The sequence below is a fragment of the Dermochelys coriacea genome, chromosome 1 (assembly GCF_009764565.3).
Source record: "Dermochelys coriacea isolate rDerCor1 chromosome 1, rDerCor1.pri.v4, whole genome shotgun sequence".
NCBI lineage: Eukaryota > Metazoa > Chordata > Testudines > Dermochelyidae > Dermochelys > Dermochelys coriacea.
The window spans coordinates 351011612-351027136 of record NC_050068.2 but is presented as its reverse complement, the minus strand read 5'-3'; the positions used below and the strand labels follow the sequence as shown (position 1 = coordinate 351027136).

The 15525-nt window shown below is 56.6% G+C and overlaps 1 protein-coding gene across 1 annotated transcript in view; it reads left to right on the top strand.

The window, feature by feature from the left end:
• Window positions 1–15525, top strand: part of NCAPH2 (non-SMC condensin II complex subunit H2) — a 20811-nt gene extending 5286 nt beyond the window's left edge. The window contains exons 3-21 of the mRNA XM_038391379.2: window positions 704–805; window positions 1288–1343; window positions 2993–3074; window positions 4305–4376; window positions 4834–4913; window positions 5792–5946; window positions 6580–6675; window positions 6841–6968; window positions 7124–7195; window positions 7519–7585; window positions 8382–8489; window positions 10225–10278; window positions 11115–11185; window positions 11515–11632; window positions 12127–12192; window positions 13120–13175; window positions 13814–13915; window positions 14681–14830; window positions 15140–15525. Coding sequence (XP_038247307.1) covers window positions 704–805; window positions 1288–1343; window positions 2993–3074; window positions 4305–4376; window positions 4834–4913; window positions 5792–5946; window positions 6580–6675; window positions 6841–6968; window positions 7124–7195; window positions 7519–7585; window positions 8382–8489; window positions 10225–10278; window positions 11115–11185; window positions 11515–11632; window positions 12127–12192; window positions 13120–13175; window positions 13814–13915; window positions 14681–14830; window positions 15140–15277 — 1773 coding nt within the window. The 3' untranslated portion in view covers window positions 15278–15525. The remainder of the gene's footprint in view (window positions 1–703; window positions 806–1287; window positions 1344–2992; window positions 3075–4304; window positions 4377–4833; window positions 4914–5791; window positions 5947–6579; window positions 6676–6840; window positions 6969–7123; window positions 7196–7518; window positions 7586–8381; window positions 8490–10224; window positions 10279–11114; window positions 11186–11514; window positions 11633–12126; window positions 12193–13119; window positions 13176–13813; window positions 13916–14680; window positions 14831–15139) is intronic.

The window sequence follows — 15525 nt, the reverse complement described above, 5'->3', positions numbered from 1 at the left end:
TGATGCTTTTGCCGGGGACAGAACAGGAATGGAGTCTTAGAACTTAGTAAGTAATCTAGCTAGATATGTGTTAGATTATGATTTCTTTAAATGTCTGAGAAAATAAGATGTGCTGAATGGAATAGATATTCCTGTCTTTGTGTCTTTTTGTAACTTAAGGTTTTGCCTAGAGGGATTCTCTATGTTTTGAATCTAATTACCCTGTAAGGTATTTACCATCCTGATTTTACAGAGGTGATTCTTTTTATTGTTTCTTCTATTAAAATTCTTCTGGTAAGAAACTGAATGCTTTTTTCATTGTTCTTAAGATCCAAGGGTTTGGGTCTGTGGTCACCTATGTAAATTGGTGAGGATTTTTATCAAACCTTCCCCAGGAAGGGGGGTACAAGGTTTTGAGGATTTTTTTTGGGGGGGGGAAGACGTTTCCAAGCAATGCTTTCTCAAACATAAACCTGGTTAGAAGTTGGTGGTGGCAGTGGAAGTCTAAGGGCAAAAGGTAAAATAGTTTGTACTTCGGGGAAATTTTAACCTAAGCTGGTAAAATTAATCTTAGGAGGTTTTCGTGCAGGTCCCCACATCAGTAACCTAGAGTTCAGAGTGGGGAAGGAATCTTGACACCTCCAAAGTATCTCTTCCTGCTGTTTTGTCTCTCAAACCCAGTCTGTAAAATCAGCTTATGTCGTCCCATGTGTGTGTTCTGTAGCTGGACCAGATCTGCATTTCCTTCGATGGCGGCAAAACCACCATGAACTTCATAGAGGCAGCTCTGCTGATCCAGGGTTCTGCTTGCATCTACAGCAAGAAGGTGGGGAAGCCAAGGAGAACTGCCGTGACTCACTCCTGCTGCCCCTGCATGGCCAGGAGGAGAGCCTCTGTGGAGTTTGCCAGCTGGAGGCTTGTACAGTGTTTTGGGGAGTGTACGGTGTTTTGGGGAGTTTTGCTTGACTCTGAAAGTGTTAGGCCACCTGCACATGTGCTGATCTATTAAATGTAGCCCTGAAACAATAGACATCACTCAGCCCCCAATGTGGCTAGCCTCGTCTCTATTTGTATATGGACGTGCAGCCTGCAGACACTACCAGTCTCACCACATAGTTCTTTGTTCCTCAGTCAAAATGCTCTCCTAAGCTGGAGTTAAGGATGAAAGTGTCAAGACCTGGTGAGAACACTGAAGTTATCAAAAACAAACATTGGGGCCTTTTTAAGGACCCTGTCCACACTAGATAGAGGCAGCCTCCCTGAGATCCTTACATCCCAGCCTCTAACCCTCTTGCCTTATTTTGGCAGGTGGAATATCTCTACTCTCTTGTTTACCAGGCCCTCGACTTCATTTCCAACAAAAAGTAAGTAAAGATTTTCCTTCTCCAGGAGGTTGCCTCTTGCAAAGTCTGTCTGGACAGGGTCCCACCATGACTTCCACCAGCCCAGCTCAGCAGGCTAATGCATCTCTTTCTGACCTGTGGCTTCTGTCCTTTTTATCACGTTCACGTTTCTTTGCCCCTCCCTAGACTCTTCCAAGCAAGGGTCTTGTAGCACTTCGCAAACACTAACTAATCCTTCCAACAGCCCTTCCCTTAGATATAGGTAAATTATCCCGCTTTTGCAGGTGGGAAGCAAAGTGACTTGCCCAAGTCTACAGAGGAAGTCCCCCGCAGAGCGGGGAATAGACCCACGAGTCCTGATTCCCTGCTCAGATCATAAAGCACGCTTGCTCTTTATCTGGTTTTAAACAGTTGTCATCCAGGACCATCTCTGTGGCTATTTTTTGCTGGTTTTAATGCTAGGCTTCTGTCCTGCAAAAGGATCCTCCTGGAATAATGTTGAAGTCAGTGGGTCTCTGTGCAGGTATGAGGGGTCTCTGGTGGGGATCCAGCTGTAGGACTGGGACCTTAGCTGGTGTGATCATTTTATCTCAAAAGGCTTTACAAGCAGCCTCAGTGCACAACTTAATTACTGTAACAAAACACCCAATGCAGCCCAGTGAGTGAGGGATTAAATAGAAAGAGGATCTAGGCAGGATGGCCGAACAGGCCTGGGATGTGGGGGGTTTTCGGCACCTCGCTAGCAGACTGATCCCACATAATAGCAGTTTTCAAATGTAGTATGTCGCCTCTTTAGTAACTTTTCCATCCCCGTATATCCCCATTCGAACTGGCCCATGCTCAGTCCAGGTCTTCAGTTAAGAGAGGAGAGATCTGTTCAGGGTGGACGGCAGCAGCCGTTCTGAAACAGAAATCCCCCGCCGGGTGAAGCTCTGCTAATGGCTCTGACTTTGAACAGGCACTTGGCTCCAGCCACACGAACCCACCTCCGAAATGGAATTCACTTTGGGCTCCTCTGCTTCTCTCAGCCAGAGGCCTGGCGCACCAGGGGCACTTGCTAGGGCCTTGCTGAGGCGGGAAGGGACAGAACCAACATGGAAGGGTGCTGCTGGGGAGCTGGAGCTGCTAGAAATGGAGTGTGTTAAACAGTTCTCTCCAAGCTGCCTTGAAGTGAAACATGCCTCCACTTCCCCTTCCCCATTCCCTGACCGCAAGGGAATTGACTCAACAAACAAGGGATTTGCTGGCCAGGCCTATGCTCCTCTCCCTACTGCAGCCAAATCCCATTTTGCCACTTGCCCTCTTGCACAGGAGTGGTGGGCTCCAGCTCTGAGCCAGGCCTGCATATAGGAATCAAGTGCACTTTAGTTGGCTCCTATCAGAAGAATAACTTACCGATGTGGCTGTCTCTCTCCTGGGCTATTTAATGCTGGGCCCATCGATAGCCCTTCACAAGGACAAAAGAGGCCCTGGGAGCTTCATCTGCTGCCCACTCCTGGGCTGGAGGAGACATGTTACATCCCTGTGTCTTTTGTCAGAGTAACTGTTGCCCCAGGGTGCACCCTACCAATGACTCGGACATCCTGAGCTCTGCCCCTGGGAACTGCCCAGCTGACAATGGTTTTAAAAAACTCTAGTGCCCTCTTGTGTTTTTTCCCTCCCTGACCCAGGCGGGACAAACAGCCAACTTCAGTGGGGGAGGATGGCACCGACGCTGACGTTAGCGCTGGGCCCAGGACGGAGGAGGAAGAGGTAAGACAGCAGGGGTGGTTTGTCCGGCTGTCCTCTGCCTGGAGTGTGCTAGGTAGGTTAAATGGTGGTGAGTGACCTTAGGTGGCACCCTCAGGTGCCAAGTCTAATTGTGCCCGGCCTGATTAGTTGCTACGATCACTTGCCAGCAGTCCACTCCCAAACTGCTCTTCTCTGGCTATGGGGTATTTAGACTCGCCCCTGCCCCCAAACACCCTGGGCCTGAGGGTTTGGCCTCTACTCACCACCATAAGTGCAAACATAGCTGTAGAGTACGACACACCTGTAGCTACACACCAGAGTGAAAGGCTCCTGCAGTGGGGAGGCAGTGGGACACTGCACTGCTAAAAGTAGCCGTGTAGACGTGGGAGGCCCTGCTTGGGCATGTATATACCCCAGGGGTCAGGCCTGTGGGGGACTGTATTCTACTTGCCTAAGATGTGTCTACACTGCTAGCTGGGCATGCAATTTCTGTTCTCTACACGCCACCATAAGTTTTGCTTTGTAGCATTTCACCCCTTCACCCCCTCAGCCTCTGCAGCCCTCCAGCTCCACCCCAGAGACTAAACGCTGGACCTCCGTGGCTCTCTCCGTCTCTTGGGACAGAGGGCTGTCAGCTGAAGGGTGTGTGAATGCTTGCCGGGCCACACTGAGGGCTGGGAGAGCCTTTAGCAGATGCACAATATAGCTGTAATGGCTAACCAGCAGCGCGGCTTGTGGTGTCTGTGGAGATAAAAGGTTCCCAGCTCCAAGGCCCCTGTTGAGGCTCCCAGGCTCAGTGCACTGTGTGTGTGTCACACTGCCTCTATACAGACAACATTGTATCGGTGAATTCTGCTGCTATCCCCAAACTCACTGGCCATCATGTTCTAAGGCATTTCTGCTAAGAGGCCAGCTTGCTTTGGAAGGAGTTTGCCACCAAATATCTGGGAGCCCATGGCCCCTGTGCACCGGTTGGAGAGCTCCCACTGGCTCTCTGCCTCCTTTCCTCGGTCCCGGGTTCAGATGCGGATCTGCAGACCTGTTCTTGTTTGGGTCAGGGTGGACTAAGCCCAGGGCAAGAAATCAGGAGTCAGTCCATGACCTTGGGCATGTCACTTCCCTCCCTCGTGGCCCAGAGATCCCGACCTGCCTTCGGGTTGCTGGGGGATCAGCAGTGTGTGTCTGTATGGCATGTCAAAGAGACTCAGTTCTCTGTGCAAAGTGCTCCACGTTACTGCTCTGTCCCTGCAGTTCCTCTCATTGGATGACATTAAGGACACCAACGTTGTGAGCGTGGACATGAGGAAAGATCACCAGCCTAATGTAAGTGACGCGGTCTCTGTCCTTCATGCCCTCCCTGCCCCTCATGTCCCTTCTGCCTCCTGATCGGGGGCTTCCAAGACTAGAGTTTGCCATGTCCTATGTGCCAGCTTGCCCACCCCAACACCCTGTCTAACTGAGCAGTGCCGTTAGGGGAGACCTCTGCCAGCAAGGAGTATTTCCAGCCATTCCTGCAGACAGAACCCTCCTCAGCAGCAAATGGTGACACGCCGTAGGTACCAATGACTGTCATCTGGCTGGTGAGAGCTGGTGTTTGTACCCTGGCAGGATGGCATTGCCCAGCGCCCAGCCTGCTCTGATAGCCCTGAGAAGCAGATGAAAAAGCTCTCTGTATGTGTGAACGCTTCTTACCAGCTGCAAGGGCCCTGTCTGTGGAGTGCAGCTGGGCCCCTTTCTTCCTGCGGTGGGCAGCTAGGATCATGCTGTCCTATATTTGCAGACTGTGAACATTATCCCCTTGACTCCGATGGCCCTGGTACCCCCAGAAGAGGCAGAAAAGAAGGACAACCCCCTGTTCAGGTAAAGGCTTCCCTTGTAATGACTTTCAGTCACTCTTCTCCTGCCATCTGCTGTCTGTCTCTCTTGGATTTTCTCACCATTGGTGTTAGGGTCTGGCCCTACTCAACATCTTCATTAATGAGCTAGAGGAGGGAGAACAGCAGCGGGAGGGAAAGAATCCACAGGGCTCCAGTGAGTTCAGAGATGTGGGCAGGACATCACAGGAGATTCCTCATGGGAAACGCAACTTGGGGGAAGAACAATCATGGAGGCACAAGCCTGGGGAGCAGCCAGGGATGGAGGCGGGAGAGTGAGAAGCCAATCCGATGTGAGATTGCCATGTGAGATGGGCCACCATGAGCCTGGGCTGAGAGAGGCCTTGTGTCCTGGAGCAGGGAGGGGATAGCCCCCCTTTGCTTGGCTCCGGGGAGATCCTAGCTGGGATTCTGCACTCAGCTCTGGCCCTATTGAATTGGAAAGAGGGGGTCTGTCCAGGGGTGGGGGAAGTTCAGAGAGCAACAAAACATTTGGGGTGCAGAGGTTGAGATTTAGGAAGAGATGAACAGAGCTAAACCTGTCCTGTCTGGCTAAACAACAGGGGGATGTGACACCAGTCTGTGTTGCTTAGAAGGGCATGGCCAGCCTGGAGACAAGGAGATCTTGGTCTCCCTTATGTAGCCCCCATCACCAGGATCTGAGCCAACAGAAGTCCCATTCATTGCTGGCTTGGGGATGTGACTGGGCTCACTGGGACCCAGTGGGTCTCTCCCAGGTCTGGGTCTGTCTCCCTTCTTCCTAGCACCCCATGTAACCTTTTACAAACCCACGCTCTGGCTGCATTCTGGAAACCAGCGATGGTGCTGGGTCAGAGCCGTTCTAATGCTGCTCTTTCTCCTCAGCCGGAAGGGGGAGATCCTGGCCAGCCGGAAGGATTTCCGCATGAACACATGCACCCCTCACACCAATGGAGCTTTCATGCTGGAGCTGGCGGGCCTCTCACCCATGCTGTGCTTCCAAACAAGACACCAGGCCAGGGACCTTGGCAGTGCTACAGGTGCAGGACTGGGCTGGGGATCTCCCCTTACCTTCCCATAGCCACTCCAAAGACCTCCTGGGAGGGGATGTGGGAGCCGCAGAGTCCCTGTCCTGTTCGCTGCTCCCCCTTACATCTGTGGAGAGGCTCTTCATTCCTGCCCTTTCAGCATCCCTGTCCCCTTTTGTTCCCTGGGACGGGCCAGGTAGGTTGCTTAGCTGCTGCATGACTCCTGAGCAGGGCCTGGAGCACTCTCCGTTGGCTGGGCCTGCTCCAGCGAGGATGCTGTGGGGACAATGACGGAGGCTTGCTGCAGCAGGGCCTGGGTGGGAGAGACGAGGGGATTGGCTGAGGCAGCTCGCCCCATAGGCAGCGATGCCTTCCGGGGGGCTCCTGGGTTCTCCTGTGTTGTGACTGTAGCCATGTGCTAGGTGCTTCCCCTCCATTGGAGAGGCCGACCTGAAGGGTATGGGGGAAGCTGGCTATACAAGCCAGCCTCGTTTATGGCAGGTTGGAGTGAGCCTTGGTCACCCAACCAGCAGCTATTCAAGGGGGGTCCTCGGGGAGCCAAGGGTTGAGACCCCAGCAGGGTAATGCTTGGGGGACATCATTAACAAATCTCCCCCTCCCCTGATTCTGCCTCATCCCTTGCAGGAGGGCAGACTGCCGCCCTGGGGTCTGGAAACGCGTCCATGGAGGTCAGTGCCTGTGAGACTCCTGTCCCAGTCTTGAACTTCTCTGAAAATGAAGGTGAGATATGCTGCTGGTTTGCTGTGTGAGATCCGGGATTTCAGAATTGAAGGAGAGGTTCCCTCTCAGGAGGGCGGAGGATGGATGGCTTCCTAGGCTGGTTGTGGCCCCATGGATGGAAAGGGACCCATCTCTTCAGGGACTGACTGTGCCCCTCTCTGGTAGGCGCTGTGGCACCAGAGGGTGGTGGTGACGATGACGATGCAGGAGGAGGAGGTGATTTCTTGCCTGATGCCCCAGAAGGGGGCGTGGAGATCAGTCCTGCTGCTGTCGAGCACATTCAGCTGCAGAAGGTAGGAGTAGGGCCGTCGTCATGGGGGGGGATGGGGAGGTGGGACTGCCGCACTCACAACTGTCCAGCAGCCTGGGGTCTCCACAGGCCCAGCTGATCACTCTTGCCTCTGTACGATGCTTCAGGAAACTAACTGCCTTGTTCTCTGCCCGCTAGAGTGCACCCGAGGGCAAGGGGTACATGCTGCGGGAAAGGGCCCCTGCTGTGGTGCCCAGCACCCACGTAAAGGTGAGAGAGGTCTGTAGGGACCCATTCAGAGGGGTGGCAGAGTCCCTTTGGGAACGAGAGCAGTTCCCAAATAGTAACTCGGGGGAGGCTGGTGATCTGAGAGCTTCCCCACTGCACTGTGTATGCCAGGGAGCAGCTGCCAACGGGCACAGGCCCTAGAGCTAATTGCTGTGGGTCCTGAACTGACTGCCTAAGCCGTGCTTTGGTGACAACGGGTGCTCCCTGTCTGCTCAGGGCGGGTGACTGCAGCGGGGAGTTGAGTGAGAACTGACAGCCTGGCCATCAAGCTGTCCCCTTCACCATTCACTCATGTTCTGTGTTAGGAGATGCTGGATCTGTGGCGAAGCCTTGACCCCTTTGATGACTCTGAGGACAAGCCCTTTAAGAAAGGTAACGAGGGGCCAGCTGACTGGTGACTTGGCCTGGATGCTCTCCGGGGTTTAGCAGCTGCTTGACCATAGCAGGGCCTGGGATGATATCCTAGCCTGGGTGTTTAGCTCCAGGAAGCAGGAACCACTGGAAGAGCCGCATGTGCTATGAGCAGGGAAGCCCCCATATTAGCGCCTCCTGCTGTCCATGGAGCAAACTACCGTTCCCCCTAGATGGGGGTGGCTAGTGGAGTGGATGTGGCTGCCCCCGTCCTGAGCTGAGCCGTGTGACAAGGAGCGAGTACGTGTCCCTGCCTGCCTAGACCGGAGCACCCAGCCTGCATTGCCTGCTGGGCCCGGGGGTCTCTCTGGGAAAGGCCCCTGCACTGACAGCGGGAGCAGCTGCACTCCAGGCTGTCGAATATCATGGGCTGCACTTTGACACCCTGACGCTGGGAAGCAAAGGGGACTTCCTCCTTCCTGAGCAGCCCCAAACCTGCCTCCCAAGGTTCTTGCAAGATTGCTCTGTGCTGGGAAGAGGGTGGCGTTCAGGCCCCCGCAATGCATCTTCCAGTGCAACAGAGCCGCAGCGAGTTCGGAGGTGCCTCTGAACTGAAAGGCAGATCTGGCAGGGACTACGCTCACAGGCCTTGTCCTGAGTCCCGAGGCACGTGACCGTATGGCTGGGCGTCAGTGGCTCCTAACACCTACCCAGTCGCCCTGGGGTCTCCCTGGAACCGGTACTGGTGGCTGCTGCTTCCTTCCTTTCCCCATCCACTGTGACTGCAGCTCATTCCCTTCTCTGCACCCGGCTCCAGGCAGGCCCTTCACGGTGCCGAGTGACCTGGACGATGTGCCCGGCAGCAAGCGGAAGAGGAGGGCACCCAGGAAGCTGCAGGACTTCATGAAGTGGTTTTCTGCAACCCGTGAGTATCTTTGCTCCAGCTCTGCTCCCCTACCCTGCAGCCTGCTCCCTGGCAGGGCCCTTCTCTGCCAAGAGATGTGGCCTCCCGACGCCCACAGACTCGGCATCCTGGCCCCCTGGCGGCTGGTGGCTGGACTCCGTCCTGGGGACTCCCCTTGTCCTGCCGGTGGTACATGGGACCACAGCCCCACCCGTTCAACGGCCCTTGTTTTCAGCCTGTCACCTGCCTGCCGTTTGGTGTGGATCACAGAACTGGCCCCGGGCTCCATCCAGCCCAGTGACCAGCACCAGCTGCATCAGGAAGGGACTGGAAACCCCAGAACAGAATATGCTGCTCACAGCGGGGCTCCATGTGCTCCGCAGCAAGTTGGTCCTAAATTCTGCCATGTGCCCTGGATTCTGCCATGCCCGGTGCAGCAGACTGGAATTCCCCATCTGGGCAATGGACGTTGAAAGGCAGAGTGGCCACATCAGCCTATTGTGATATCAAATTCCATTTAGTTCAGGCCGTCCCCCCACCTCAGGTCCACACACACCAGAGACTCTTGCATTGCCCAGTGTAGAACTGCACTGTGGAGATTGTCAGGGGAGAAGGTGGGGGCTTGCCAGCCTGAGGAGGGGGTTTGAAATCATGGGATAGGCCATACTAGTTGGGCGTTCTTGCCGAAATGATCGGCAGTGAAACAATTAATAGTGCTGACATTTAAAGTGTCGTCATCATCACAATTCAGAGTCAGTCTAACTGGAAAGAATGGTGCAGAGCTATTGGTTCAGACTGTCTGCAGACTCAGGCAGATATAGCTGCATCAGTTACGCGTGGGTCACATTGTCAAGGTTTTCTCTACAAAGCTGAGGGCCCACAAGCTTCCTAAAAATGAAAATTCATTCTCTGGAGCCCTGTTCCGCTGCCAGAGGTGCATAGCTCATGGGCCCTGCCTGTAGGGGAAGGTTCTTCCCAACACCTCTCAATTACTCTGGTTTCTATTCCTTATACATTGTTCCCTGCCTATAGAATCGTGGGTATACAGATATATATATCTGTACATGTACATGATACATGTCTGGTCCTTTCTGAGCTCAGTAAGGTCACTGCTACGAGAGGACTGAGCGCAGCACGTGGCGTTTCCTCTCATCAGTGGCTGCCCTTTGCTCGGGTATCATGAGAGCGCAGAGAGCTGTGTCTGATGGGACTGTCCCTAACCCACTTGTTTGCATCCCTCTATCAGGTCCTCTTGCCGCTTCTTCCCCCGTGGTGCAGGTCTCCTTAGGCTGCTCTGCCTCTCCAGAGAGGTTCTGGTAACCCTGTAACCGTCGTGCGGTACCAGGGCTGGTAAAGGAGCTTTGCATGGCCACAGGGCTCTTGGAGAGGAGGTAGCATCATCATCTTTGTTTGTCCATCTTATCCGAGTCCTATTGCTGTAGTATTGGAGGCTTGCCACCTGTAATATATCGCTCCTCCGCACCCCCCGAGAGGCCTGGCAGGGTATCCTCCCTTCTGGTCACCTGGGGACTGAGACGATGTGACTCACCCCAGGAGAGACAGGGAGTTTGGAAGAGCAGGGACTTGAACCCAGGTCACCTCAATCCTCGGCTGGTGCCTGAAGCACTGGGTCAGCCACGCATCTGTCCTTAATCCCACTCCTGCCCCCAGTAATTTGCTGGCTGGTGTCTGACTGACAGGGCTATCCCCGCAGAACCCGGCTGTCTAGTGTCACCCATTTCTGGTCTCTCCCCAGAGAACGACAGAGCTGACAGCAGAAGAACCAAGAGGAAAGGGCCCACGTTTGCTGGTGAGCGGGACATGGCTGGTGATGTGCGTGTGAGGCAACCTCCCTTCACTGCCCACTCTGCTTGCGCTAAACACCCCTCCCCTCCCACACCCAAACACCTATGGAGCCTGCTTTTCACGGAGCCTTGCAGAGCGAAACCAATGAGTGCGTCAGCGCTGTCCCAGCTCCAGAGCGTTCCTCCCGGCTTGTCTACACTGGAAACGCTCCAGCAGCACACTGCAGTGTAGATACTAGCAATGCCGATGGGAGGGGTTCTCCCATTGGCAGGCCAATCTGTATCCTTGAAAGTGGGAGCTAGGTCAGCAGACAAACCCGCCTACACAGGCACTTAGATCGGCGTCACTGCATCACTTCGGCATGTGGATTTTCACCCCCCCAAGTGATGCAGCTCGGTCGACGTGCTTTTCTAGCATATACCAGCCCTAAGCTCCCATGGGGCGGGAGATCCAGGTGGTGAGGTGGAGGGTCGAGGAGAGAATGTGCCTTGAGCCCTCTCCCCACCTGGACACGCATGTCCCCACCCCAGGGAGCGCTGGGCCAAACTGGTTGGGGCAGGATGTCCAGCCAGCTGTCTCACTGAAGGGGGATGGGAACTGCATGCCCAGTTGGTTGGCAGCAGATCCCGCTCCAGGGCTTTGGCTGTATGTGCCTATCCTGGAGCTCTTTCTTCCCTGGAGGGTGAGGGTGGAACTCAGCCAGTTTGTGACTGCAGCCAAGCTAGGACTGTGCCTAGAACCCGCGGGCAGGAGCCGTGCTGGGCGTCCAAACCACGCCGCCTGGCTCCGTCCGTCTCTGCCTGGCGGGGCAGTTCCCATGCTCCCACTGTGTCTTGGCAGATCTGGAGGTTCTGTACTGGAAGCAGCTGAAGGAGCGGATGGCCGTGCAGAGGAAGCTGCAGAGGAGAATGGTGAGGCAGCAGCTACGCTGGGGCACGAGTGTGAATGTGGAGGTGCCCTTGGTCTGCCTGCAGAAAGGGGCAGGTTCCTGTGAGCACCCATGCTGCTATGGAGCTGGGTGGCACTTGGGCAGCCACAGAAATTGGCCAGTGGCTAGGGCACCTTTCCTTGGCGTGCCCCCCACAGGGCAGGGACCATGTGGGCAGCCCCACCCTGCATGTACTGCTCAGGGGCCGTGGGTGTCATGACGAAGTAAATCCTGAGGACGGCCGCTGGCTGGTGACAGGCAGGCACTCACATTGAGACCAGTGGTGACAGCTGGGCCTGTTACCTCTCCCAGGGCCTGCTGCTGGGGAAGCATCTGCAGGAGGAGGAGCTGTGGGAGGAGGCCGAGGAAGAGCTGAATGCCGCGGACGAGGAGCAAATGGACGACTACCTGGACCACGACGGGGGGGCAGGTACTCCCAAAAGCCTCGGAGCCTGGGGCAATCTGTGCACCATCACTGCCACCCTGGACTCGGGATCCTGGCCACTGTGCCTCACTCCTGCCCCAGAGTGTGAGCCAGTTAGTGCCCATCAGAGGGGTGGCATTTGTTACGTTGGGCCCAGCTCCGCTAGAAACTGGAGTGAGAATTCGTGCTGGGGCTGTTGCAGCTGCCGGACAGTGTCTGCTCTGACCTGGGCCATACCTGAGCTAGACAGGCAGGCTCTGTGCCCCGCTCTGCCCCTTGGAAGCCAGCGCAGGATTTCCTGGCCCAGGGCAGCTGCTGTGTGACGGCTCTGTCCTCTCTTGGGTGGGTCAAGGACAGAGCAGGCTGCAGGGATTCCCCACCATCCCTGCTTCCCTTGGCTCGGTGGTTCCGCGCTCAGCGCGTGGGAGCTAAACAGGGCTCGATGTCCGGGCAGGAACTTTCTCATGAACCCTTGACCAGAGTCCTCTCTCCTTCTGCAGATGACTTTCTGGAGCAAGAGGACATCCACCCAGAGGCCCCGGAGCAGCTGGCCGAGGGCGACCTGGGTAACGTAGTCCCAGATTGGTGCAGCCTCATTTACCCCAAGGGGCTTTTGCTGGCAATGTGCCTGAGCCTGGAGCTACAGCAAGGATGCATAACACAGAGCGGGCATTACCATAGCTGGGCACCTGTGGACTACGTGTTCCAGCACACATTGCTCCGTCTTACAATGGAGTACTGCATGCTGGGACCTGTAGGCTCCGTGGGTTGCTGTTAAGTTAGAGATGCCTAGAGCCCTACCAAATTCACAGTCCATTTTAATCAATTTCATGGTCAGAGGGTTTAAAAATTGGTCAATTTCACATTTTCAGATGTTTACATCTGAAACTTCAGAGTGTTGTAACTGGGGGGGGGGATCCCAACCCAAAAAGGGATCTTGGGGGAGGGGTGTTGCAAAACCGTAGTAAGGGGGTCATGGGATTACCACCCTCACTTCTGCGCTGCCTTCAGAGATGGGTCTGATCTCTCCCAACGCCCCCGGCCCCGCCCTCCCCCAGAGTGGCTGTGGAGGGGGGGGTCCCATTCCTCCCCAGCCTGGCGGACCAGCAGCTGGAGCCCAATGAAAGGTAGAAGCCCCCGGGTGGGGGTGCCCCCAGCCCTGCCCCTCCAAAGCTAGATTTCGTGGGGGAGGTCTGATTTCATGGCCGTGAATTTGGTAGGGCCCCAGAGATGTGGTTGGCTGCACCGGGCCCCATCTGGCCTGTGGGTTCATCAAAACCTGCCTATGTTAGGAGAGTGGTGCGTCTCCGCACCCCTGAACACGTGCGTGTGCACACTTGCACGTACCCAGCTGCTCAAGTAGCAAGCTCCATGTGCTTCCCAGGGACAGCGAGCCCCATGGCGCTGGGGAAGCGACGTCCCTGTCAGTGGGTTGGCAGGGCGCCCGTGACGGCTTGTGCTGCTCTCAACTACAGCTTCCCCTTTGCTTTCAGGCCCCTGCGTGATCCCTGACTCCCTGAGCTATGAGGAGCTGGTGAGGAGAAACGTGGTACGTACCCATCCCCTGGGGGCGGTTGGGGCAGAGTGCAGGGCCTCTCTGCCTCATCCTGGCCCTGCAGCGTCACCTGCCCATTGACCCTTCTTGCTGCCTAGGCAGCTGTGCCCTTCCTGATGCTGCAACTAAGGGCTGTGGCTTTCCAGAGATGCCTGTAAATGTTCATTCCCTCCCAGCCCAGGAACAAGAGGGATGGTGGGGGGCAGGCTGGGCTTGTTGGCAGGTCGGAAAGCCTCGACCCAGCTGGGCCAGAGACAGCATTGGATTCTCTCAGCCTCTTAGCTGTCTCATCCCCCATTTCTATCCCCCATCCCCATGCAGTTAGAGGGCCAGGCCTGAGCTCTCCAGCAGAGATGGGGAGCTGCCCAGCTGCTCCTTGGGTGAGCCCTCAGCGCTGAGGGGTGAGCACCACCACTCCCATTGCAGCCGAGGGGGCAGCGCCTCTGCCAGCACTGCCTTAGGTGTGGGGAGCAGCCACGTCTGGAAATACTGGCACAAGTGACCCCTGCCCACGTCTTCGTGTCAATGTTCCCTTGAGCCAGTGGGGAGCTGGGAGTGAGGCAGAGCTGGGGTGGGGGCTGGAATCTGTCCCCCTCCTACTTTTCCCTGATCCCGCATCTCTCTGTCCCCAGGAGCTGTTCATTGCCAACTCCCAGAAGTATGCCCGCGAGACGGTGCTGTCCCAGCGCATCCGCGACTGGGAGGACAAGATGGAACCCAAGCTGCAGGAGCAGGTGAGGCCGGAGCATGTCCCCGGCTGTGGGGGAGCTGCTCCGGGTGGAGCACAGGCTGGGCTCTCTGCAGGGATGAGCCCCAGGGGTGGATGGAGTGCACAGCAGAGGGCTAGGAGCGAGGGTGGCTGGGCCCCTGGCAGTGGGGCATGCAGGGTGTTGCTGAAGTGAGGCTTGAGAGCACGTCCCCGTCCCCCCCAGCTCTGGGCAGATTTGGCCAGAGCTCTCAGCCTGGTATTCGGCTCCCTGCAGGGAAGCCCAGGCCTGGGTCTCAGTCCCTGGCAGGCGTCTCCTCTCACCCTGTTGACTTAACGGCGCTGCCACCCCACTGCACTATAGGCTGAGCGTGTCTCTGATTAGCTGCTGCCTAGGGAATGAACAGTGGCATAACCTAGAGCAAGAGCCCAGGCCTTAGGGGGCTTCCAGCACTGTTGCTATCCCCTCTGCCAGTTTGAGGGCACCTCTGACATCTGCCGGTGGCCCCCAATCCTAACCCACAGCCTGGGCTTTCCCCATAGCTCTGCCAGTGCCCCTCAAACCCAATCTGCAGCCCCCTGGCTGTCCCGCCCTTGGCTCCCACCACAGCTCTGCTGGTGCCTCTCAGCCCTGGACAGACAGTTGTAATGTGGTTTAGGGCAGAGGGCTGCCTGGGTCATCCTCCCGCTCCCCCAGGAGTTGGCCAGCTTTTGCTAGTGGCCGTGGGTGAGTGGGGCTTGGCCTGGCCCCTCAGTGCTGGGCACAGTGTCTAACTCCCCCTTTCCCATGCAGGAGGAGCGAGCCGCCTTCGACATCCACAGCTACGGGGACCAGCTGGCGGCGAGCTGTGGGAGGCTGGGCGAGTGGCACTCTTTTGCCAGCCTGGTGGCGGGGAAGCCGGCCTTCGAGGTGTGTCGCTCCATGCTGGCCTCGCTACAGCTGGTGAGTGTCTGGGCTCAGGCGGGGTGCCCTGCTCCCCATGGACAGCAATCGGCCCCTCCACCCTGCTGTGGGGCGTGCGGGTGGCCGGCCTCCCCCCCGCGAGGGAGTTGGAATTCCCACGCAGGCTGCTGCCCTCTACCCTTGGCTCTCAGCGCAACTCTCCAGGGCCTCTGCATGCAGCTGCATTGCTGCTCCCATGTGCCCCTCTACAGGCCCTGACCTGTGCCCCCTCATTGGGGTGTGCCCCAGCAACAGCCCCCTGCCCCCAGTCCTAGTCGGTCCCCTAACCCTGCTGTTGCCCCCCTACAGGCCAATGACTACACGCTGGAAATCAGCCAGCAGCCGGGCCTGGAGGAGGCGGTGGACACCATGAGGCTGCGACTCCTGACCCAAGAGCGAGCGCATGAGCGATTCCACACCTACATGGCCCCCTCTGTGTCAAACTGACAACGCCCGTGGGTTTCTGGGGTGCATGGCACCCACGGGGCTGCTGCGTTCCTAGCGCCCTGCCTATTCCCTGTGTATATACTGAGCTCTGGCAGCACGCCCTGTACAGCCTGTCCCTTTTGCTGCCTCAGCTGTCTTTCTGTGGGCCCAGTGCCTCCTCATGTGGGGTGGGCCCCTCTTCTTCTCCCTTTGCTCTGTCTCTTTCCATTGGCACAGCCTGTGCAGTAATAAACCATGGGTATGGTCTT